Genomic DNA, 27,090 nt, shown 5'->3' on the forward strand with positions numbered 1-27,090 from the left:
AAGAAATCATTTCAAAGTTAGCTTACTATTGGAGTCCAAAATACTCTGAGTTATCGGAACAACTATCTTGATTGACTATGGAGTAAGAGGATGATTAGCATGAACAGCTGGGGTCAACAGCCAAATTTTCTCTAAATAAGGGTATATACTTCAGTTTCATCTGTGCTTATACAGTACCAAAACAGCTTAGAAACTGTAGCCAAACTGTGACATTATATCAGACAGAATACTATCTATTGAGTTCGGAAGAGATTCCTATCAAGACCACTGAGTGTGGATGAAGCACACAGTCAGACCTATGACACACTGTCATTCAATGGTCCATGGAACAAGTGTTTCACAAGAGAGAACTGGTGAGAAGGTGGGTATATAATTCTAAGCCATCTGCTGAGATAGGGATTCATAACCTTCTGGCTGCAGGTCCAAGAGACTGAGGACGTCTCTGTATTCTGTGTTGTAGCTTTAACTGTTAGCCATGTGGAAGGAAGAAAACCTGCTCTAAAGGTTGGGAGCCCAGGAGTCTATCCTCTCATTTCAGCACTATGATCTTGGACAATTTGCTTGGCTTTCCCAGAACTTGATGTTCTGTCATGTCAAATATAAAGGGGGCTGAAGAAGGTAGTTATTGTTTGCTACAAACTTCTATAATGCAATATAAGTGACACCATTTCAGATATCTCATATAGCCTTGTCTCATAAAGCAAACTGACCCAATTTTGAGTCTTCGTTATCTAACTTTTTAAAAGAAAAAGCAATTTCATGAACTTTAGAAGGTGAGCACTTTCTGCTCCCCTTCTGATGACAGTGAAGGGGGTGCCTGTGTCATTTTTTGTCTCTTCTAAAACTCTTTCTGTATTCCAAGAATTGAAACCTATTGAGAAAGTCCTTTGAGAATCCACTAGGATCAGGGTTCCCTGGGAAGATTCAGAGGAATCTGCTGACTTAATCACAAACCTCTATCATGTTAGTCTCTAAGTTTTGATCAATGTAACAACTCCTCCCATCAAGACAAGTGAAAAAAAAAAAAACATGCATGAGTTGGCACCTAGCCTCTGGAAATGATGCATCCTACTCTGGTCTTCAGATTGCAAATACCCATTCTCTGGCCTATAAACCAACCATTGCCCAGTAGTTATGGAGTTTAGTGTTTCTCTGTCCTGGCAGAGCTGGGGCTGGGTGAGGAAGAGTGAGGAAGGTTTTGTGGCTGAGTTGCTGATCGACTTGTTAACACTACTTTTAACTGGCTATTCCAGGCCAGCAGCTCTGACCTTCAAAGCTTCTGTCTCCTAGATGGTGACCTCACTTTTAAAAATTATGCAAATGTCTCTGAATTTTACATCTTACATTCACCCAGGACATGAACATCAAGGACCTTAGAAGTGCTACTATTTTGGGTACGGGGCAAAAACATGATCATGAACTCTGCCACAGGAAGAACCCAGTTCCTAGGAGTCCTGTGTCCAACCATAGACATTGTAGGTTTCCCTGAGATCCCCTCAAAGAGATGAGTGACTTGGTGACCACCCGGCACTCACCTGCTCCCTGGTGCCTTCCCACGAGCACGTCTGCTCCCACCATGCAGCCCATGCCCAGGATGCAGACCACGATGCCGATGAAATGCACAGCCTTGTACCGGATCAGCAGGAAGAACCAGGAGAGCAAAATCACCACCGGGATCACAAAACAGTCCAGGAGCTATTGGGGGCAGCAAGGGAAACAACAGCAAGAGGTTCAGGGATGCTAGGACACAGAAAAAAATGTTCCACTCTGTTCAAAAGTCCTTCCCAGAACAGAGTCTTTATGTAGAGCCAAAGCAGAGGCAGTTAAGGCTCCCTGAGACCTACACACAAGAAAGCTTTGTTTCTCTAACCACAAACATCCCCTGAGCCTTGAAGAAAGGGAAGATGACAAATGGATGAGCCTGGATGCGGGTGAAAGTTTTCCTGCCCTCCTTTGTGTCCAGCCAGTTTCACTGCACGTCTTCTGAGCCATGAAAACATTCCTTGGAACACCTGGGCCATAGGGAGGACACCTTGAACCATTTTACGATGTTCCCCCACTCCAGGAGTAGATATGGAAATGAAAGGTGACAACAGAGAAGTCTTACAACATTTTGTAAATTCGTAGATCTTAGAAAATGTGTTCTTACTTTAATAAAAGGATATATAAAAACTGAAGTAAAAATGAGGTATTTTAAAATTAGTCCCCCAAAGACTCATTTAGAAGCCTCCAAATGCTTTAGGTTCCCCAGACCTGGTTCTGTCCCTATCACTTTGGTAAATCTTCCGAAAATCACCTACCAACATTGGGCGTCCCCAGTAGGCAAACCAGTGTCCCACAGGACTTCAACTTCCATGTTCTGAATGAAAGATTTGTGATTTGCCACACTGCTTGCACAAATCCTTACTAGAATCCTAAGCTTGACTTCATCCTACAGCTGCCAGCACAGGGCAGGGAGGGATCGTTGAGGCTCCTTGGCTCCCACTGCCTACCTCCAATTGATCAGCACAATCTGATCTGTCACTTCCACCTTCTAAATGCCTGTCATCCATATTCATGCCACCCTCTCCCACTTGTACCATCAAGGCTGAGCTAGCATCCTCTCCTACAGGGAACAAGCCCTTCCTGTTAGCCCCAGAGCCTTCACTCCAGGAGCCCACCTCTGCTTCCGAAATGGTTCACTCTAGTACTTCAGCATCCTGTTTCCCTCCCCTTAAGCATGCATTTTATGTTACCTCCTCAGGAAAGCCGCCTAGAACTGAAGATGAAGTCAGGTCCCAATTGGCAGTTTTTGTGCACATTTTTCTCCTTCATAGTGCCCATTGCAATCCCACTTAATCAATACATCATTTTTGACATAATGTTCCTACTTATTCACTTGCCTGTTTCCAGCATACGGAACGCTGCCAGGCTCATGAGAAGTACCAATTAACAGTCACTAAACAAGAACACACAGGTTTCTAATGATCTGCAGCCTCAAAATCTAGCCTCTGTGATCAGGAAAGTCTGGGAAAGGTTTGGGTATTCACACAGTATCTCTGAATGTCAGCCTAGTCAATTTGCGGCTTAAACAGCACACAGAATCCCTGCTCTCCCCAAAGATGTTTGCGATGTGAACAAGCCCCCTCGAATCTCTAAGGATGGGACTTCTCTCCTGCCAAATGACAAAGGTAGTCAGAGTGCCCAGTTATCTCCAGGGTTGCTGAAAGATGACAGTCTCCCTGTGGAATCACCCTGTGAATGTCATGCCAAAGGTACTGTGAACACTGGGGGCTGGTCTCAGGGTCACAGTACTCCTGGAGAGGCTCTGTATAAGCAGTGGCAGTTGGTGGGATTGCCTCTGAGCAGTCCAGAGTTGCTCCCTGCACAGTTAAATTAACAATGTAAGTTAACGACCTATCTGATGTGGTTATATGCACCATGTTAGATTTTACAACTGGCTTCAGATGCCGTGAAATGAAATTTCAGTTTGCAGTGGAAATTGTTCACTACACACAATACAGTCATTGTTCCATTTTGCAAATTAAAACTGATTGGATTAAGTTGAAATATTTCACTACTTGCCATACAGTTGGAATTGTGTTTGACTGGAAAGAATCTTCCAACAGAGCTAAAGGTTAACCTTCCTGGATCCTTGAGGGCAGATCAGCACATCATCCAGGCTTTTAAAAGGGCTTTTTTTTTCTCAGCATCGCTAGAAACAGTAGAGCACTTGGTGAGCCCCGGGGCCTGTTGCCTCTCAGTTTGGACATTAAACTCTTGTTTGCAAGTATTAGGTGGTCCCAAGGAAGAAACATGTTTAGAAAGAAGAGAATGGAAATAAGAATGTCACCAAGCCAGGGCTCACATGATGCTTGTTCTAGAGAAGTTTGGTGCTCCGTATGGAGTGGGGCTCGGTAAATGACGCTTGCATGATGGACACATCCCTGACTTCCAGAAGGGCCATCAGAGATAATCCAGGTCATTACAGGCATTTGGAATCCAGCTTCAATTCTTCATTTTGCAAGACTGTTTTCTTTGAAGAAAGCTAGCACTGCTGCCCTTGCCTTTAAAGGTAGATACATATCTACCAACACCCTTTCAGGGTAGCATCTCCAGGGTGCAGAATCCAGTTCTTGGAAAGTTAGGCACTCACAAGTCCCAAGAAAGTGATATGCTAAAGGTCGTACAATTTCTGATCTCAGCAGTGATTATGAATAGTGATGCTTTTGAACAGTATTTCAGTGGCAATCAGTGGCAACCATTAGAGTTGCTGCTGCTGAGTCCTCAATATGTTATCTGTCATTGAAGGTGAGAAGTTGTTGGCAGCCACTATTAGTAAATCATTAGTTTTTTGTGACTTTTTTGCCTCAACCATAACTTCTTCTTGAAGATTGCTCAGATCATAAAGTGGAGAGACTTTATAATAGCTGACCACCACTACACCTGTTGAACAAGAAAATGTGAACAAGCTCATCTTCAATTCTGTTACTAAACAGTTTATAAGAACTTGATTTCAAATGGAATCTTGTTCATATTCCTTACATATTTAAGGGGGGGTTGAGTTCATTGTAATTATTATTATTTTGGGGGGGCTAGGGAAAGGGAGAGGGGAGAGGAGGGTCTTCCATCTCTGGGAATAGGAGCCACAAAAAAGAAAAGAGAGGCAGAGGAGGTGGGGAGAAAGAGAGGCAGGCAGAGAAGCAGAGAGGCTCAGGCATGTGGGGGGAGATGGGCAGGGTCCTTCTAAAAGGGATCATAGTGAATGTTCAGGTGCTGCTCTTAGTGGCTGCCGCTGAGGGCGTATCCTATCAGAACCCCAAGATCAAGCCAGTACAGAGGTCTGAATACTGACAATGAGTTCCAGGCTAGTCTTGGCACAGAGGAAGACCCCATCTCAGAAAACAAAACACCCAAACAAAGGAAAAAACCTACATAGTATGAAAATTGGTCATTGCTCTTGGATTTACATAGCAGCTTCATTGCTTAAGGATTTAAACTAATAACTGCCCTGGTATCATAAAGCCTCCTTCCGTAGGAGTTTGGGCCCTCTTATCTCACTTTGTTGATTGACATTAGTGGGGCCAGATCCTTCAAAGCCATGGTGGCAGCACTGTGGTGGTCATTTGCACCTTGCTGTTTCCCACATTTACTGAGGGTTTCTTTGTTTTCACTTACAATTTGTAAAGAGCCCTTTAAAGAAGCAATGGCTGGTTTTTTTTGTTTGTTTGTTTGTTTTTTGTTTTTTGTTGTTGTTCCAGGAGTAGAGCCAATTAGTGTTTGAAGTAGGCCTAAAATACAAGTTTCTAGACCTTGAGGTTAGAATTCAAGTGCAACTTACAGAAGTTAGAGGTGTGTGTTGACATTGTTTTAGGATGATTGTGTGTGTGTGTGTGTGTGTGTGTGTGTGTGTGTGTGTGTGTGTGTGTTACAGCACCATTTACCTTTCCTCTCTCTGCTATCTTTTTAATTTCTACCATGTCTGACTTTCCTGTCACTATATTTTTGCCTGTGGTCTTTAATCATACTTGGTTATATGCCCATGAACTTCTCTCCGAGGGACCCCCCCCCCTGCCACACACACACACCATCTCTTCCTTTTAGTATCTATTCAGATTGTTCTCTCTGTGTGTACGCTCCCTCCACTTGCCTATGTTCTATAGACCACCTTGTACAAGACCACTTCAGATACCAACACTTCTGAGATGAGCAGCTGTGTGGGTGACAGTGGCGGCCTGGATTCTTGTACAATCATATGAGATATTCAAGACCCTTGCAAGGTAACTGCAGAATCAGAGCAGTTGTGTGGGGGAGAGGTGACAGAATCAGGAGAGCAAGTCTGCTGGTCTAGTGGTGCTTTGGTCGTATTCCTGTAGAAACAGAATGCCAGCTGTTCCTTCACCCTGGGAGGCTCTAAGAGGAAGCCCTAGCTGCCCCAGAGAACCCTACCCTGCCCCCTGCTTCTCAGGTTCTCTTCTGCTGAGCACACCACAGTTCCATTGCATTCCTCCTCAATGTACTGCATAGCCACAGTTAGCCCTCTCATGTACCCATGCACTCATGGATCCTAGATCCTCACTGTTGTCTGCTGCTCGGACATTGTGTACATTTTCTTTTCAATTCTCTTACTAAGAAATTTCTTGTTTTCTCCATTATTTGTTTCATATATATTAAGATCTATTTTAGGATTCCCTGGGAACATACTCTCCATGCCAGCCAGGGAAGCAGGTAGGCAAACTGCAGGTCTTCACCTCTTCCTTCTCTCTTCCAAACCCAAACCTCCAGTCTCAGCCCTGGTTCTGTAGAAGAATATCTGCTGTGGCTTATCCTCAGTCTTGTCCCTATTTGACAAATACCCTGCTCGCCACTCTCCTGTGGGCCCTCTTAGCCCCCACTCCCAAGTTCAACTCCCAGTATCTAGAAACACATTTTACCCAGAGGCCACACCTATCAGGATCCCAGAAGAATTCCCTACTTGGCCACACAGCCACCATACTCTCTTAAGAACCCAGAGCGAGCATCAGAAATTAAGGAATAAAACACACAGCAACAAAGATAAGACCAGATATCAGCATTTAGAATTATAAATTTCCCAAACCTAGATGCCTAGATGTCAGCATTAAAACAATCAATAACAGCCAGGACAAAATGTCTCCACTAGAGCCCAGCAACCCTATGCCAGAAAGCCCTGAGAGCTGCAACACAATTAATTGAGCACAAGACAAACATCTTAAAATAGTCCTTAAAGAGGGACTGATAGAGGTCCTTAAAGAGGGAATGAATAAGTCCCTTAAAGAAATCTATGAAAGCACAAAGAATAGAAGGAAATGAATAAAAAGCTCAAGACCTGGAAGTGGAAATAGAGTCAATAAAGAAAACCCAAACTGAGGGAAATCTGGAAATGAAAAAATTAAGAATTGAGCAGGAATCTCAGAGGGAAGCCTCACCAACAGAATACAAGAGATGGAAGAGAGGATCTCAGGCATTGAAGAAATGATAGAAAAAAATGGATACCTCAGTCAGATAAAGCATTAAATAAAAAAATAACATCTGGGACATCATGAAAAGACTAAATTTAAGAAAATAGGATTAGACAAAGGAGAATAAATGCAGGTTTAAAATTTTTTTCATAAAATCATACAAGAAATTTTTCCTAACCTAAAGGAGATGCCGATCAAGGTACAAGAAGCATACAGAACACAAAATAGACTGGACCAGAAAAGAAATTCCCCTTGGCACATAATAATCAGAACACTAGATGTAGAGAACAAAGAAAGAATATTAAAGCCTTCAAGGGAAAAAATAAAGTAACATTTAAGGACACACCAATTAGAATAATGCCTAAAGCAATCCCGAATAACCAAAGAACTGTTGGAGCTATCACCATCCTTGACCTCAAATTGTACTACAGAGCTATGGTAATAATAACAGGATGTTATTGGCATAAAAACAGCCACATTGATCAATAGAACTGAATTGAAGACACAGGCATAAATCCACATACCTATGAATACTTGATTTTTCATAATGGAGACAGAAATATATTCTGGAAAAAGACAACATCTTCAACAAGTGTTGCTGTTCAAACTGGACAGTTGCATGTAGAAGAATCCAAATAGATCCATATTTATCACCCTGCACAAAACTCAACTCCAAATGGATCAAAGATCTCAACATAAAATGATACTTATTTCACCTAACAAAAGAGAAAGTGGGAATATCCTTGAACTCATTGGTTCAGGAAAAGACTTCTGAATAGGACACTATCAGCACAGACACTAATATCAATATTCAATAAATGGGACCTCAAGAAGCAGAAAAGCTTCCATAAGGCAAAGGACACTGTCATTCAGACAGAGCAACTGCCTACAGAATGCAGAAAGAATTTTACCAACTACACTTTTGATAGAGGGATAATAACCAAAATATGCAAAGAACTTGAAAACCTAGACATCAAGAAAACAAGTAACCAAATTTAAAAATGGGTATAGCTTTAAACATAAAATTCTCAAAAGAAGAAACAATTGGCTGAGAAACACTTAAAGAAACCTTCAATATCCTTAGTCATCAGGAAAATACAAATCAAAACTACTTTGGGATTTCATCTTACACCAGTCAGAATGGCTAATATCAATAAACCCAGTGACATATTATTTGGGCAAAGGTGTGGAGTAAAGGGAACACTCACCTACTGCTGGTGGGAGTGCAAACTCATACAGCCATTATGATAAACAGTGTGGTGGTTCCTCAGGAAGATGGGAATAGGTCTACCTCACAATTCTGTTACACCTCTTTTGGTATATACCCAAAGGATGCTTCACCCCACTACAAAGACACTTGATCAACCATGATCATTGCTGCTCTGTTCATAATAGCCAGAAACTGGAAACAGCCTAGAGGTCCCTCAAGAGAAAAGTGGATAAAGAAAATGTGGTACATTTACACATTGTAATATTACTCAGTTACAACCAATGGCATTCACAGATAAATGGATGGGACTAGAAAAAATCATCTAGAGTAAGGTAATCTAGACCCAGAAACTATATTCACTTTTAATTGTATATTAGCTGTTAAGTTAATGATAACCAAGCTACACTACAATCCATAGATCCACAGAGGTTAGATATGGAGTAAGGGACTAGGGGAGGAAGGGAACAGATAGATCTTCATAGAAAAGGGATAGTTATAGATGAGTAGGGTTGATTGGAACAAGAGGAGCAAGTTGGGAGGGAAACAGAAGAGGCAGAGAATATAGGAACATATAGACAGCTAGAATTAGGGCGCATTTGAGAGGTAGTATGGAATCCTAATACAGTGTAAGCTTCTTAAAATATATACACATATGAGAACTATTTAAATGAAATCACCAAATAATGAAAGTGACAGAACCCGAACTGAACATCTCTTCACCAAATGAAGCTTTGAATACTAGGTGTGGGTTGTATCTAAGTGAGTTGTTAGCCAAAGGATTCCCAAAAGAACCCCCAAATAACCTAGGCCTTTGCCAAGACTATAGGTTATTTTCCATAAGCTGACAGCAAGGCCCCATTGCTGAAGGAAGACAGCACCTACCTAACTCATTGGACATGGAGAAGCCAAGTTGTTGCCTACATAGAGCCTCTTCCACTATGTTTTAGTGCCTTTGGTACTGGAAGGTACTCTGCATGCTACTAAAAGAGAAATGTAAGCATCAACCCAGTCACAAATTCTTTGATCTACAATGGTATCCTGCCTGCAAGATATGCTAGTGCAACGGTAGCACAAAGTTTGTGTGAGTAAACCACCAATATTTGATTTGACTTAATACCTGTTTTATGAAATGGGACCCATACTGACACTGACACTGCTTGGGTGACAAGAACCTGAGACTAGATAACCCAGACACTTAGGGTAAAGCAAATACTGATCTAAACACAAAGACAAGAGCAAACATACAACAGCAGCAAAAAGTAACAATAAAATAGCTCATTATGATACTATGCTTTACTCAAATTTAGGTTTTTCAAAGGGTGTCTCACTGGGAAAACAAACTGCTCTTAAGGATATCTGCATGCCAAGGAGTATATGGCCAACATAAAATGAACCCAGTGGCATCTTTGGAGGTTTCTTGTCTCATAATATCATGTCTGGGCTTTTTTCCTTTTCAAAAATTCTATCTTATGTTTTATTTTTCCTTTATTTTTATTTTACTTTGTTTATATTGTTTATTCTCTCTTTTTATCCTATTATGTCCTATATATACACACACACACACACACACACACACACACACACACACACACACTGTGACTTCCAGCTTAGTGTTTTTATGGGATTCCTGGGTGTGCAAACGAGTGGGCTCTGTATTGATATCTGCTTCTTGTGCCTTCTCTTTTGAAACGTTTCCTTCTGTTTGCTTTTTTGTCCTATTCAGACGTGTTAGTTTTTGTTTTATCTTATTATATTTTATCTTGTTTTATCATTATCCCTTAGAAGCCTGCTTGTTTTCTAATGAGAGACAGAAAGTAGGTATATCTGGATGGGAAGGGAGGAGGAGAGGAACTGGGAGAAGCAGAGCGAGGGAAAACCATAATCTGGACATGAGAAAAAACTATTTTCAATAAAAGGACACACACACACACACACACACACACACACACACTCACACATGCACCTGTTATAATGACTAGGGTATACTTACTGGCAGAACACTTGCTTACTGTATATAGTGCCCAAGATTGATCCATAGCACCAGGGGAGAAAATAGCTATTGTAGGACATCATGAAGCATTGCTGTCAAAGAATTATGTTGCCTGAATTGCTGAAAATTTATGTCTTCTAAAGTAAACTTATTTTCATTATTCACTGTTTTCAAAATTATCTATTCTTATCTGTTTGGGTTATTTTTTTCTTCCCAGATAAAATTTACCATCCCATTCCCAAAACTTCATTTCCCTAACTTAAATTACCAATGATTTCAAAAAGCTCTGACAACATTTATTATCTCATTATTAAATATAAAATGAAGTATTTGAGTAAAACTCAATACCTTCTATCTTCTCCCCAAACTGTTACAGAGCTTCAAATGAAATTTGATTTTGGGTATTGGCATTTGCTTTCGTTGTTGGAAAATATCAATTGGCTGTAAATTATGCTTTTTTAAAAAAAACTCTGGTGAAAGATAAACATCTCAAAGGGTTTATTCTTGCACAAAACAAATCAGGAAAAATGTAGTTATAGCAATTAAGTTAAATGTTATATTTTAGCTTATTGTTAATTTTTATTATGCAATGACTTGACAAATAATCCAGAGTATAAGTCAACTTTTTTTTATCTATTTATTACTTCTTTTACTTTTTGAGATTATTATATAATTATTCATTTCTCTCTTCCCTTTCAGCCCTCCAAACCTTCACAATACTCTTCCTTGCTCTCTTTTTTCAAATTTTTGCCCTTTTTAAAAATTAATTGCTGTTACATGCATATACATATATATTCCTAAATACAGTCTGCTCAGTCTGTATAGTGTTACTTGTATCTATGTTTTCAGGGCTGACCATTTGGTATTGGATGACCAATTTGTGTCCTCTTCCTCAGGAAGACTGTTTCTCCCAATCTCAGCATTCCTTAGTTGCCTGTAGTTCTTTGCATAGGGCTGAGGCCTCCTGGGCTTCCCTGCATCTGAACATATTATTAGGTCTATTGATGTCCTTGTTCTTCTCCTGCTTAGGCAATCATGTTGGGGAGACTTTGGGAGTATAACTTCTGACATTTCTAGGAGACACAATCTCACAGCAAACTCCCCGATCATCTGGCTTTTACAATCTTTCGGCCCCCACTTCACAGTGCTCCCTGAGCTTTAGGTGCTGAACTTAGTTTGTAGATGTATCCACTGGGACTGTGCTCCGCGGCTCAACATTTTGCTTGGCAGTGACTTTTTGTTATGGTATCTCTCTGTTTCCCTGCTGAGGGGTAAGAACTATACTGACCTGTAGTATAATGACAAATATTCAGAGTGCAGTTACGGATTTATACTGATTCAGTAAAGTGATGGTGTTAGGAGGGACACCAGGCTGCTCTGACGATGAGCCAGGCACGCACAGAGACATGCTATGCCATCACCACTAGTCAAGCACTACAGACCTGCGTGAGGACTCTGTGCATGCATGGAACCTCAATGCGCATGTACGGTTTACCTATAAAAGTTCCAACTCCCCCACCTCTCTCTCTCTCTCTCTCTCTCTCTCTCTCTCTCCTCTCTGCCTCTTCTCTCTTCCTCCCTTCACTTCACTTCTACTCTCGCTTACTCTGTCTCTCCTCTCTTGCTCTGCCGGCCTGTAATAAACTGTGGTTAATGTATCTCTTGTTCTCATGTCTCATCTTGTGCCTTTTTTTTTTCTAATTTAAGCAAAAGAATAACAAATGGTTATAGGTTCTTCTTCAAGATCCATGGCTTCACTAGTGCTGAGTAGTAACTGGCTAGGTTTCCACACCAGACATAATTTCCCTCTTGTAGAATTGAGTCCAATCAGAGAGTGTTGGTTATTGCAAAGGCATGTGCACCACTATTGCACCCTCAGGGTCATCTTACCATGCCCATCATTGTTGTGGTTCATAGGCATCATACATAGCTGGGTAGGAGTGCTGGTTGCTTCCTCCTTTGGAAGCTTCCTTCCATTATTACAAAAGCTAATCCTCACAGTGAAGGCTTTTGTGTCAGTTATAGCTCAGGGACTTCTGGGCTCTGTTTCTGAATTGCATGGTGTCTTCAGCAATAAGGATTTACCTTCCATCTCTGGGTGGCAACCAAGAACAATAGCAATAGCCTATAAGACAACATTGTATTTTTAAAAGAATGAGTAACTTTGACTACACACACAAAGAAAGGCTAGGAAGCTTCTTCACTTCCTAAATGTAGGAAGTGATTTTTTTCTGAAGAGATCAAATTTCTAATTTAGATTTCACCCAGTTCAAAGGATTATTTTAACTCATTAAAAATGATCACATAATCTTATAACTAGTGCATCACTGAATTTTGTATTGTCTGACATATATGCTTTGTAAAATGGATGAAGATTATCAGAAAATCTGAAAATAAGCTGGGAGAGCTGTCCTGCAATTAAGAACAGGTATTTGAGGAAATCCTCTACTCCTAAAGGCTTGTCATGGCTTATTCTTCATCCTTATGGCGTTTCCATTCTGGTGAAATGTGTTGTGTTGTGTCTAAAATACTACAAGTACTTTCTTTTTTGATGTTCAATGCCTATGGTTCCAGTCACTGACTTCTTTGCTCTAGGATCTGGCTGGTAAAGAACAATAGCTTGATCCAGGTAGGATTGTCATTTTCTGTGTCAAATTGATTGGATATTGGCAGTCACTGAAAAGATCTAAGTGAGCAAGTGGAGATCAGGCCACCTGCACTCACATTAGACTAAACTGCAGAAGGCAGTTTTAGCCACCTCCCACTACCACTTAACTTCCCAGATACCCTGAGAGAGACATTCAGATCCCATCTCTGAACTCCTTCCATCAAGGGACCATCTTAACCAGTGCATCGAGCCAGCTGCAATGAATCACACGGAAGATTGTCTTCCCTCCTTTTTGTTTTAAAGCATTGGAATCCCCAACCATGGATTTTGGAGGTGAGTGGGGGTAGAGCAGATGTGGAATGGAGAGGGACAGTCCTGGTGGCCTTTGGGAGGGATTGAAGCCCCCTGGACAGTGGTATTACAGTGAGAACAGCAACGTCTTCACATTCCTTCACCATGTTTACTTCAGGTAATACACATGTCCAAAGAAAAGTCTGTTTCTTGATCAAAGACCATATTGTATAATATTAAGCATAAAGGTCTCTAGAAGAAGAAAATCAGAATCTGAAGAATAAAATGTTAGCGATGATAATCTTTGTGATGGTATGGCTGCATCTTTCTAGTCCCCTGGTGTAAATCCTCTGTGGTTTCTAAATTTCTTCAGAGCATATGCCACTCTCAAAATACATGAAGTAACACATAATGAAAGTGTAAGAATCTCTCAGGCAGGTAAGCCTTTCTCAGGGGGAGTTGATAGTTTATAACAGAAAAAAAGAGAGAAAACAAAATAACAAGACAGAAGTGTTCCCATTTCAGCAGAGAAGAATGAGGTGACCTCATCCCTCTGTCAACCCTCTCTCTAGCAGCCTTCTGCTCCTCATTAGCGCTCCCCTCCAGCTATTCACAGGGTAGGAGCTCCCCTCACCTGTCCAGCTGTCAGAAGCTCCACCTGAGGCAACCTTGGGTGATTGGGGGAAAACAGCAATCCTGAACACTTCCCTCCCCAGTTTTAACCCGACATCCTCCTGCTTTCTAAAAGTGACATGTATTATAAATTCATTTCTGGTAGGGACAATGGGAGCATCAGCAGGGAAGGGTCTTTAAATAGACAAACTTCAGGAACAGAGTTGAGAAGTCCCCTTCAGTCTGGCAGTCCTGATGAAGGGACTGTAATTTGGAAAATACATATTCACATATTATCCATAACCATTTGTATTCTGTGGCCTGGATAGGTATCCCTCCTGCAGGCGTTAGAAAATCCAGCTGGGAGTCCATCAAGAGGCAGCAGTACCTTCCATCTGGAAAAGTTGTTTATGGCAGAAAAACCACTGGCCGATGTTATACTGTTTCACCAAACTTTTTTTTTCTCACCAGACTACTATATTCAAACCATTCTCTCCCAACACCCATACCTTGGGTCTTAATGTTTACATTTTATTGTCTTTAAGTACTCGCACTGCTGAACTGTGGTCCTACAACATTGCTCACAAGATATGCAAAGGACAGTGGCACCTTCCAGGAAATGTCTCTTCAGTGACGTGGAAAAGAGTCTCACTACACTCCTTTCCCTTTTGGTATCAACAGGACATAAATGTGTGAATTGTCTATCACCTGAGGCCTGTCACCAAAATGTCCTAGTTGCTTGGGCAATTTCACTTTACTTTTTGAGTTTCAACTAGAGAGGGAGTCGGAGGAGAAGGGAGAAGGGGCACCTCCATGCACTGAAAATCTGGGACAAGTGCCTAGAAATCTAGGTGACCAGAGAGAAAGATAATTAGACACAGGGCTTATAGTCCCCTTGCAGAAAACTTGCCTGAGGCACAAGAGAGCCTTCCTGGAGGACACATCCCTACTCTGCTCGGGGATGAGCATCTCAGGAACTTTAATCACAGCAAGAAACTCTGATTACCAGCAAACGGATTTCACAGGAAAGGCATCCCAGACTCCTATTCCCTGGGCACTCAGAGCCTGGTGCCATGACTTAACCGCCCCCGCCCCGCCCTATTTTACTGATGAAGAAGTAGAGCTCTAAAGATAGGCAACTCTCTTGAAGTCACTGTTAGAGTGCAGATGTTCCAATTGCTCGCACACACACTCTCTTTTTCTCAAGAAGCAGGCCATGCCTCCCCCACAGCCCCACCTCTCTTTTTAGTACATAATTGCAAAGATCAATTTAACTGCTGTGGCTGGCAGTATCCCCAGGTGGATTCAAGCAAGTCCAGGCTCCTGTTATTCATAGCCACAGCAACTGTGAATCCTAACTTTATTTTCTTCCTGCCTTCCTTCCTTCCTCCATGACTCCCAGCAAGGGGGCTAGGTCACAAGGTATGGGAAGCCCACACAAATGTGTAAAAACAAGAAATTCCCAAATCCCCTTCACTTGCCAGGACCAGTCTTCTCTTAGGACCCCCCATTGCTGTCCATGGAACAACAACTCTCTTCAAAAATCTCTTTTGAAGACAATCCACGTCAGTACTGTGCATTGAACTCAAAATCTTTTAAAATTAACCTAACTCATATAACAGCCAGCTTGACTGTCAGTAGTTCCCACCTGCCATTTCCTTTTACAAACAGGAGGGTTTTTTTTTTTTTTTTTTTTTTTTGGTTGGTTGGTTGGTTTTGTTTTGAAATCAATATGGAGGAGGAGAAATAACTGTATCGATCCAGTCCTAGCAAAGGTTATTGGGGTCATCTGAGCAGCAGCCTGGTAGCTTTCTCTCACATGGGAAGGAAAGGGGGCAACACTGAGGAAGTTGGCAGCCATCACTGGTTGAGAATTTTGTTTTGCATTTTTATTTCTGAAGTGTGGGGTATAAGATAACGTCCATGAGAAGCAGAATGGTTTCAGTGGTGTCCCTGTCCGAGTGTTTTTCTGAGGAAGTCTTGCCTGAAGTAAGCTGGGCCCTAACTTGTATCTTTTTTTATTTCTAGAATTCATGAACATGAGGACATTAACGATAACATTAAAGCGAGTACACATTTCAAAGCACATATTGAAGGAAATGAAAGTTTTCTGATAAAATATTAATTCTGCATTAATTTTGCAGCACTTTTGATGCCTTCCAGCATTAAAACCACACAGCGGGGAGAAACACTTTCAAAAGCTAGGGGAAAACATCTTGTACTTTGGGGGATTCTATTTCTGGCATCCCTATTCTAGGTTTTGGGTATTTTTTTTAAAGACACATCAGATTTTCTCCATCTCATACTAGTCATTTGTCCATTCAGCGGATAATTATAGAAGGCCTACTGTGCACTCACACACTTGCTTTTTTTCCTCTATGGACTTATCAGGCACTGGGGACCATCCTGTCATATTGTGGAACACTCCCTGCTGGCCCTGGAGCCTCACTCTAGCTTCTATTCCATGGCCCCATGGTCTTCATCCCTTCCTACTCAGAACTTTTCTTCAATATCTTGGTTCATCTCAGCCTTATCCACCACTTTCCTCCTTCGATCCCCACTCCTCTCCCTTTCTTCCTTTATTCATTTTTTTTGAAATTTTCACTGTATTTTATTTATTCCTCAACAAATTCACTTGCATATAGAATATGTCTGGTTCTTCTCAAACTCATGTCCCCTAGGTTTTCTTTAATACATCAATTTTTGTTTAAATTAAAAACAATCTTATTTTAAATATCAATCTCAGTTCCCTCTCCCTCCCATCCTCCCATGACCCCAACTAACTCCCCATCACACTCACCAAACACTGCCCAGGGTGTGTAGGGCTCCAACAAGGCAGCATCAAAGTCACATCTTTTGGGGGCAGGACCAAGACCCTCTCTAGTGTATAGGCTGAGAGAGTATCCTTCCATAGAAAATGGGTTCACAAACACCATTTGTGCACTTGGGATAAATACTAGTTCCACTGTCAAAGGCCCTATAGACAGCATAGGGCTCCCAACTGACACCCACAATCAGGAGGCCTGGCTCCGTCTTATGCTAGTTCCCCAGCTGACAGACTGGGGTCCATGAGTTCCCACTTGCTCAGGTCAGCTGTTTCTGAGAGTTTCCCTGCCATGATTTTGACAACTTTGCTCATCACCCTCTCCTCTACAGCTGAATTCTAGGAGTTCAGCTCAGTACTTACCATACAGAATGCATTCAATCTCTTCCCCTAGGTTTTTAAGTATTGGTTTTTACTATTTTTTTAAAGCTGGGCATATTTCATATATTTTGTAAACAAAAATATATTATTCGATCTGTGTCTTTTTTTCAACTTTTTTTTATTTGAATTAAAAACAGGATTGATTTACATGACAATCCCAGTTCCCCTCTTCCCCCTGTCCTCCCCTACCACAACCACCCCAACTAAAACCCTATCTATCACATATCCTTTCTGCTCCCCCTGGATGGTGAGGCCTTCCATAGGGTGTCATCAGAGTCTGTTGTATCCTTTGGGATAGGGCCTAGGCCCACCCCCGTGTGTCTTGGCTCAGGGAGTATTCCTCTATATGGAATGGGCTCCCAAAGGCCACACCTATACTAGGGATAAATACTGAACTTCTACAGGAGGTCCCATAGATTTCTGAGGTTTCATCACAGAAACCCATGTTCCTGGGGTCTGGATCAGTCCCATGCTGGTATCCCAGCTATCAGTCTGGGGAGCAAGATTTCCTGGATGTTCAGGTCAGCTGTTTCTGTGGGTGTCACCAGCCTGGTCTGGAACCCTGTGCTCTTCACTCGTCCTTCTCTGCATCTGGGTTTCAGTTCAGTTCGGTGATTAGTTGTGGGTGTCTGCTTCTACTTCCACCAGCTGCTGGATGAAGGCTATAGGATGGCATATAAGTTAGTCATCAATCTCATTATCAGGGGAGGACATTTAAGGTAGCCTCTCCTCTGTTGCTTAGATTGTTAGCTGGTGTCATCTTTGTAGATCTCCAGACATTTCCCTATTGCCTGATTTCTCTGTAAACCAAAAATGTCTCCCTCTAATATGATATCTCCATTCTTGTTATCATCTATTCTTCCCCTGACTCAACCTTTCAGCTCCCTCATGTCCTCTGCAACCCTCCTCTTCTCCCCTTCTCATTCTTCTAGCTCCCTCCCCCTCTTCCCGTGCTCCCAATTTGCTCAGCAGATCTTGACCCTTTCCCCTTCTCCAGGGGATCATGTATGTCTCTCTTAGGGTCCTCCTTGTTTATTAGCTTCTTTGGCAGTGTGGATTGTAGGCTGGTAATCCTTTACTCTATGTGTAAAATCTGCATATGAGTGAGTACATATCATGTTTGTCTTTTTGTGATTGGGTTACCTCGATCAGAATGGTTTCTTCTAGTTCCATCCATTTTCCTGCAAATTTCAAGATTCCATTGTTTTTTTCTGCTGAGTAGTACTCCAGTGTGTAAATGTAACACATTTTCTCTATCCATTCTTCAGTTGAGGGGAATCTAGGTTGCTTCCAGTTTCTGGCTATTACAAATAGTGCTGCTATGAACATCGTTGAACAGATGTCCTTGTTATATGAATGTGCTTCTTTTGGGTATATGCCTAAGAGTGGAATTGCTGGATCTTGTGGTAGAGTGATTCCCATTTTCTTGAGGAGTCGCCATACTGATTTCCAAAGTGGCTGTACCCATTGGCACTCCCACCAGCAGTCGAGAAGTGTTCCCCTTTCTCCACATCCTCTCCAGCATGAACTGTCATTGGTGATTTTGATTTAGGCCATTCTGACAGGAGTAAGATGGTATCTCAGAGTTGTTTTGATTTGCATTTCCCTGATGGCTAAGGATGTTGAACACTTTCTTACGTGTCTTTCAGCCATTTTAGATTCCTCTATTGATATCCTCTATTGATAATTGTCTATTTAGTTCTGTATGCCACTTTTTAATTGGATTATTTGATGTTTTGGAAACTAGCTTCTTGAGTTCTTTGTATATTTTGGAGATCAGCCCTCTATCAGATGTGGGGTTGGTGAATATCTTTTCCCATTCTGTGGACTGCCATTTTGTCTTGCTGACTGTGTCCTTTGCCTTACAGAAGCTTCTCAGTTTCAGGAGGTCCCATTTATTAATTGTTGACCTCAGTGTCTGTGCTACTGGTGTAATGTTCAGGAAGCGGTCTCCTGTACCAATTAATTCAAGGGTATTTCAAAAAATACCCTTTGTCAGGATATTTTTAAATTAAAAATACCCTTTATCAGGTGTTTGTAGGTGTGTGGGTTAATATCAGGGTTTTCAACTCTATTCCTTTATTCTTATATAACAACAGGGAGTAGCCAAAGACCTTGAACTTCTGGTCTTCCTACCTCTCCATCCTAGTGCTAGGATTGTAGGCATACCCAGTTTTACACCATACTCAGGATCAAACCCAGGGCTTCCTGCATGTTAGGCCTGCACTGTACCATCTAAACTACATCTCCAGCCCCAGAGTTAATCTTCTGTATATCTTCTAATTTTTAATAGTTTGACACTCTTACACAGTTGCATAATGAATTTTGTCATTTTCACTCCTCTTCTCCCCATGCCCTCCTTTGTCTTCCACTGACACCCCTTTCCCTTCTTCCCAAAGAGTCCTGTCCCACTTTCCTATCATCTGTGTTGTGTGTGGCCCACATAACTTAATTAGGTTTACTTATTCAAACCTGGGTGGGAACTCACTCAGTGGAACAGAGACAATGTATCTATGGTTACCACTGAAGAAAGTGGCATCCCATTCCTAAACAAGTGCTATTGAAAATGGTCCCTCTGGAAGTGGTGGGAACTCCAGGGCCCCTTACTTATCTATGATGAAATGCCGATGGCCCCAATCTTGACTTGTGTATGTAGACACTATCATAATGAATTCACAATGTGATGGCCACACCATGTCCAGGTGACATCTTTTCATCGGATGTCTCCCCTTCCTTTGCTCTTCCATTTTTGCCAACCCCTCTTTCGTGATGTTCCTTAAACCTTGGTGGGGTTGTTAGAGTTGTCTCAGTTGGGTCAAACATGCCACCATCACTCATTCTTAACTACTGCCTATCTCAGTAAGTAGATTCTCAGATGAAGTCTAAAGGCGAGTATTTAGAAGGTAGTTTGGCAACAGGACAGTTTAGCCAAACAATAATAGTAAGTTCTCTTCTAGAGTCTGTGACTTCTCCAGCCAGAGGGCAGTTGGCTGCTGGTCTTATTGTTAATGGGAGACCACTGCGTTGGTCATTTATCTTTCCATCTTCACAGTCAGACCATGAGAATAAATCTGAAGTCACAGTTTCTGGTTTTGGGTCTCATCCATTCCTCTAAAAGTCCCTCAGGGACACATCCCTTTATAACAGTGGAATTGCATGGTGCCATGGACTCTTACTCTAACAATCCCAACAGCACTCTTCCCTTGTTTCTTTCTTCTCTTGCTTTATCTGACTTTTCTCCCAGCTACCTCTCCTACAATCTAGACCTTTCTCCTGTCTTTTGTGGACACATCAGTTTTTTGTTGTTGTTGTTGTTGTTGTTGTTGTTTTTCTTGAGACAGGGTTTCACTGTGTAGCTCTGGCTGTCCTAGAACTCACTCTGTAGACCAGGCTGGCCTCGGACTTACAGAGATCCTCTTACCTCTGCCTCCGAAGTGCCAGGCATTTGCCACCACGGCCTGGCCATACCTTGTAATTTTAGTTCTTCAATACTGGTGACTTTGATGATTCAGTCCTTGGCACTTATTTCTATACTCTTCCAAACTTCAAGAAAAAGTCTTACCTTCAGCTGTTGTTTTCACCTTTCTAATATCCTGTCACTACAATCTGCCTTTGCCTTCGCTCAAACCATCAACATTGCTTGAAAACACACTCCATGTTTTAGCCCAGCAGACACATTTTAACCCTTGTTTTACTCAGAGAAGACTCTGTCATTCCTTCCTTCTTGGTACTCTTAACCATCCTGTCTCTACTCCTTGTCTTTCATTCACTCCTAAGACCACCATAGCACAATCTTTTAGGCGATCCTTGCTGAGGGAACTCTTCATCCAGTCATCTCCCAGTGTCTCCTCTTCTCACTCCATGTTTACACTGACTGACTCCACCCACTGCACTACCCAGAAACCAACTGGATGCTGATGATGTGCAAATTTATTCACATCTTGGATCTGGACCCTGATGCTGTATCCATCCACTCCTTACTGAGCTGCTGTGGATGGATCAAGCCCCTACAGCCCAGCTGCCTCCAACCAATAGCCATGTCCTTGTCACCAGATTGTTTGGCCCTCTGTGAGTCTTCTCTTGGTAAATGGAACCGTTAGTAGCCAGTTGTTCAGGTAGCATTTAGGACTTCTGTCTTGAAGCACTTTCTTGACTTGCCTTCCATGATATCTTCTGGTTCTCTCATTGGCCTCCTCACAGCCTACTTCCTTCTGAGTTTTGTCATACTCTAGGGCTCAGTTTTCAGTTTTCTTTTCTAGTCTTATCCCATTATGCTGTTATCAGACCATGAGCTTCAGCACCATCTGTTTGAGAATGACATTCACTTTCATAATTCCAGACCTCTCAGATGAATTCATGGCACACACATCCAGATCCTGATTAAGCTTGCTGGAAGCTCAAATTCACAGCGGGAGCAGAACTCTTCTTTTGTAGTGTACCTCCTCTTTCTGTTTTATTGCTTTTCTTTTTATCTTTTTCCCATTTCATGTTATGACATCGACACTCTGTCACATTCTAGCAGGAATGAGGGAAGGAAACTTAAAAGAAAGTATACCTTTAAAAGGAAGAGGCTTCAGGAGGTCAGAATCATCTTATTCATGCAAAGATGTGTCACATGTTTGATAAATATCTGCTGAATGAATGTGTGGGCATAACATAAAACATGAACTGAGCTTTCTTCACTAACACAGAAGTCTGGTCTTTTTTAAGATTTATTTATTTATTTGTTTGTTTATTTATTTATTTATTTATTTATTTATTTATTATACTGTTCTGCCTGCTTGTATGCCTGCAGGCCAGAAGAGGGCACCAGATCTCATTATGGAGAGTTGTGAGCCACCAAGTGGTTGCTGGGAATTGAACTCAGGATCTCTAGAAGAGCAGCCAGTGCTCTCAACTGCTGAGCCATATCTCTATCCCCCTGGTCTTGCTTGTAGTCACTTAAATGTCTGCAGAAATCCTTTTGTTCCATCATGTTCCTCCTTTTATTTCCAACCATGAAAGTGATCTTGTAAAGTGAAAACCACATACTTTTGTCCTTTACACTTGGAAACCATGGAATAGGATCCAGGCTCATTGATGTGGCTTATTAATTTCTTCATGATTTGTCCCCAGCCATTTCCATACATTTTGTTTCTTCTTTTAGAGACTCCATGGTGTCAGTTATATATGACAATATGTTGCTGAGTTTCTTTTATACATTATGTTCATAACTGCTGACACTATATTATGCACTGAAAATTGGCAAAAAGATAGAACACTGTTGGAAGACATTGCTGGCTGGTTACAGGCTGCAGTCTGCAGTAGTCTGGCAGCTTTCTCTAGACTCTGCAATATGGACACTCCCTTCCTGCCCAGCAAGGCTTCCTGCTTTCTACCTGCCCTTATCTAGAAAATGTCCCAGGGCCTGGAGGACCACCCTTATCTGAAAGCTGTCTCTAAACCAGATGCCTGATTCATCTTTGGCTTGAACTTTGTCACAGATCTCTGTTAGAAGATTTGTGCTAGGAGCTCTGCTATAGGAGCCTACTGCCACATATAAAGCCTCGTGATAGGCATGTACCATTAAATGCAAATCAGGGTTTGTCCCCAGACTCCCCAATATTCCTTATACTCTGGAATAAAGTAGAGCTGATTCACCAAAGTCTGTTTCCTGGAGGCCTCCCTCTGCCCATGCTCATGGGCCACGTACAAAGCTCTCTGTCATCCCTTCTGCCTCTTTCCCCTCTCAGACTGATGGTCAACAGGCCAAGAGGGAAAAAGGACCCCCACAGAACACATGTTAGGTGTTCTTCCTATAAAAAAATGACAACTTAGTTCTTTAACATTTTAGAGAGTTTACTAATGCATCCATGGAGAGCCTCCAAAGGTTAGTATTTGCTGAGATGGTTTGTGTTGTCAATGTGACAGCATCTAAGGTCACTTATGAGAAGTCTCTGGGCCAGAAGTTTCAACTTGTGCATCATGACCCATTGGAATGACCCTCTTACAGGGGTCACCTAAGACTGTGGGAAAACACAAATATTTACATCACGATTCATAACAGTAGAATAATTATACTTATGAAGTAGCAATGAAAATAATGTTATAGTTGGGGTCAGCACAACATGAGGATCTGTATTACAGGACTTTGGAGCACTGCTCTAGGCATACCTGTGAGGGGTTATGTTGATGGGTTCATTGAGAAGGGACTGAGCCAGCCTAAGAGGCCATGTTGGGCTTGGGTCCTTAAGCATATGAGAAGGAGCACATGCAGGGCACCCATCTGTTTGCTGACTGTAGATGTAGTGTGAGGACCCTCTTCAAGCTCCCGCCAACTTAGCTTCCCTGCCATGAGGGTATATACTCCTGATCCATGAGGCAAAAGAAATATATCCTCCTTTAATCTGCTTTTGTCAAGGGGTTTTACCACAGCAACAGAAAACATAACTAAGACATTTGCCTGGGCCAGCATCTTAGTTCACTCAGTTGCTGTTACAAACACCATGGACTGGGTGCCTACAAGAGTATAGACTGTTTTCTTACAGTTACAGAGGCTGAAAGTGTAAATCAAGACACCTTCAGGCTATGACCTCCTAGCTCATAGATGACTTTTTTTTCTCTTTTCGTGGTAATCTCACATATCGGAAAGGTTACAGGGAGCCAGTAGGGTGTATTTTATCCCACTGCTAAGAATTCTACATAATTTAATTACATTCCAAAGGCCCTACTATTTCTACATATTGTAGTTTCAGGGTAAGGATTTCATTATGTGAATGAAAGTGGAGAACAAACTGAGTAGTAGGCAAGAAAACAATTAAATATCATCTTCAGTTGTTTGTTTTATTGATACTACAATACATTATCACAAATTTGTTGTCTTTTCTTAGCTCTAGGTCAGAGGTCCTAGAGAGGTCATCCTGTGGGCTCTAGGAGAGAATTTGACTTTACAGCTCCTAGAGTTTGCCTCCATAAAGGCAGAAGTGTAGTACCTTTAAATCATTATGCTGTTCTGACCACATCTTCCGTTGTCTTATTCCCTACCCTGACTCCATCTCTGTCTTCCAAGGATCTTTGCGATTACATTGGGGTCACCCAGATAATACAGGATAATCTCACTATCTCAATATCATTAGTTTAATCACAACTCTGCATCTATTTTTCCATTTAAAGTAACACATCTGCATGTTGTGGGGATTAGAACACAAGCATTTTTGGAAGGACATTATTCTGCCTTACACTCTGGCTATGTTCTTGCATAATGAGAGGTATATTGAAAATAATGAGAAATTTCCTTTAAGGGGAGAAGAAAATTGCCAATTCTGGAGGTGGCCGTGTAGGTGTTTACAGACCTAATCTCCTGTAATGCCCTGGAATTCATTCATCTGAGCAGGGTTGTCATTCACGACAGTCATTCTGGAAGGTCATGACTGTATTTTAATGTAGTGCTCTTCGCTCAAAACCATCTTAACTCTCTGAACTTGCTTCAGAGTACTTAAGGAAAGCAATTGCTCATTCTTCTGGGCAGGTTTATTATTTGGAAAAATCCAAAATATTGGATACTCTCGGGGTCTATAGAGGGAGGAATAAAGAAAACTACATGTCTTCAAATTGTCTTTGAAAGAGATTTCAGAGGAGAAAATCTGAAAGCTTTTGAACAGTGGTCATCAGAACAATTGTATCAGGTTGAGAAATGAGGATTATGAAGTATAGTAGTGCTGTGACTGTACAAACTTTTCTTTGTTTATTAATCACTTTGTATTTCTATAAAGTAAGATGTTGTTAGCACTTCAAGAACATGAGTTTTAGTGAAAAGTACAGAGACTTCTTATATGGGAAGTTGTTCCTATAAAATCACTGGGGAATTGCTTATTTCTTAACCCTTGTTTGATTGCCTAATCACGGAAGCCACGTGTTACAAACTAGCTCTTTAATTCATTGTCTCTTCATAGTGTATTACCTGAGTAGAGCTTCATAAATGACCCCAGCCAAGATCATTGGCTTTAAAAGTCCTCAATCATTGTATTTGACACAGAAAATCTTTGACTTCTTTATCTTATCAGTAATCTATAGTGTTTCAAGGACCTAGAATGAATTATGAGAAATAATCAGTTAAGTTGTTTTTAGCATTTTTCTCAGAGAAAGGTAGGGGGTATGGTTTAGAATAAAGTGGTTCTAACTTTCTACCCAGAGATTCTTACTTTATAGACCTCCCTGAAAGGACAAATGAACATGTTCCGCCTCTGAGTACACTTGGATTGGCAAGATCTCAGAATAGAATTGACTGCAACACTCTGAGTTCATTTACTGCAAAGAGTTTTTAGCTAAGGCTTCTAATCTGCTTCCAGAGTACAATTTAAATTTTTATTTAGTGAGCAGTTAAGTGACTTTTGTATTGAATACCATTCTCACCCTTTCCCTCCCCCCCCACTCTCCTGACTCTTTCCCTCTCTTTCTTCCCATATATACATCCCAGAGCTGCTCACTAAGTCTATATAGAGTTCATTACTTACATGAACAAAGCACTGGCTTACATGGTTCGTTTTGTGGCTGTGTCCACTCATAATTTCCCAGCTCTGTTCTGTAGGTGGCAGTCACGTCTGGAGGGAGAATGTAGTCAGTGGTTCCAGACTGATCTGACTAAAGGGGGCTTGGAGAAATCCAGGCTCCAGTTTCTGTCTTCCTGTTTGTCCAGTTTTCCCTTCCTACCAAACATTCCAGCTTAGTCAATTTGGCCTCTTAGCTTTGCAGATTTAAATGGAAAACATTGTTTGTGGTACAATTCTAAGTGTTTTGCTTGCCGCATACTCTACACGAGACACACACTTCTAAAAAATACTCTGATATATTTTTATGGTGTGTAAAACTATTCAATTGTTGACAAAATCTGTTTGAAAATTGTTTCTGGAGCATGCCCACTGCACTCAGACCGTTCCCCTGTACTCCTGAAGTGTTCTTGATTTTGTACGGCAAGAATGGCATTCCGTAGCCTTAAGGGGGTTGGGGGTTAGAGCCTGGTACTAAGAAAATAAGACTTCAAGTAGGTTATTGCTACATGTGCCCAGACAGTTCTCCATGATGTCTTCAATTCACAAATCAGAGTATTTTGGAAGGGTTTTGTTCATGTGAGAGCCATCTCATTCATCTTCAGGAGATCCCCTTGCCCCCATCGACTGGCAAATGGTTTCATTTGCCAGGTGGAGGGGGAGTTCCTAAACTCCTCCTGGACTTCAAGTAGGTCTCATTATTATTATTATTATTATTATTATTATTATTATTATTATTATTATTATTTCACATGTAGCTGTGTAAGCCACCAATTTTCTTAAAATTTCAGTCCAAGAGTAGAAAAGAGAAAGGGAGTGTTTGAAAAATGCAAGCCTCCTTCCCTTTAAATTGGGTGGCTGGAAAGAACAGAGAAAATAGATAGAAATAATCTAAGCAAAAGGAAGTGTTATATAATATGCAAACTACTGGCCAATCCAGCCATAAGAATTTTAAAGAACCCTAAGACTTCTGGAAGACCTGTGTAGGCTCTATAGGAAGGCCTGTTTATAGGAAGGGCAAAGGAACTTCACTGCAGAGGGAGCTGGAGACTGCATTAGGAGCTGGTGGCAGGATATAAGCAATAAAATATATTATTGGTGATTGCATTATTTTATCCTTGGGGTTAGTGGAGAAACATTAAATATAATGTTATGCTTGCATACTGTGATCACCTCAGAGAAGGATTTAAATTCTCAATTATAAGTAGGAAAACAGACAGAGAGAGGGAGGGGAGGTGGAGGGGTGGGGAGAACAATGATATAAGGGCATCTCACTTATTTATAACCTGCCTATGTGCACCGCTGGAGCTGAAAATCACCATTGGCTTGCTTTATTGTCAGGTTCCTGTTGTCAATAAATCCCACTCAAATGTCACCCCTAGAGTCCTCCCTGTTGTGTCAAGAGAGTCAGTCACTCCTTTTTAATTCCAGGGCATTTTGTGGATAGCTCTTTTATACCAATTCATCATATTGTCTTCCAGTAAAATATGAACACATGTAAAAAAGTTAAATAATGCACATTTGAGCCATGGACCCCTAAATCCTGTAGAAAAGGAGATGGAATCCTTTATAGAAAATAGAGGTTACTGATTAACTTTGAAAACACACAGCTCCCTGCTGTCGGCCTTCTTTAACAATGAAAGATATAGAAAGTCAGATACATGAAGATAGGAAAGATTCTACACCTATA

At 41.4% G+C, this 27,090-nt stretch overlaps 1 protein-coding gene across 1 annotated transcript in view; it reads right to left on the reverse strand.

Moving 5' to 3' along the window:
- The window catches only part of Slc35f1 (solute carrier family 35 member F1), a 408,573-nt gene that overhangs the window by 41,675 nt on the left and 339,808 nt on the right, over positions 1-27,090 (reverse strand). The window contains exon 4 of the mRNA XM_027402097.2: positions 1,536-1,695. Coding sequence (XP_027257898.2) covers positions 1,536-1,695 — 160 coding nt within the window. The remainder of the gene's footprint in view (positions 1-1,535; positions 1,696-27,090) is intronic.

The sequence above is a fragment of the Cricetulus griseus genome, chromosome 2 (assembly GCF_003668045.3).
Source record: "Cricetulus griseus strain 17A/GY chromosome 2, alternate assembly CriGri-PICRH-1.0, whole genome shotgun sequence".
NCBI lineage: Eukaryota > Metazoa > Chordata > Mammalia > Rodentia > Cricetidae > Cricetulus > Cricetulus griseus.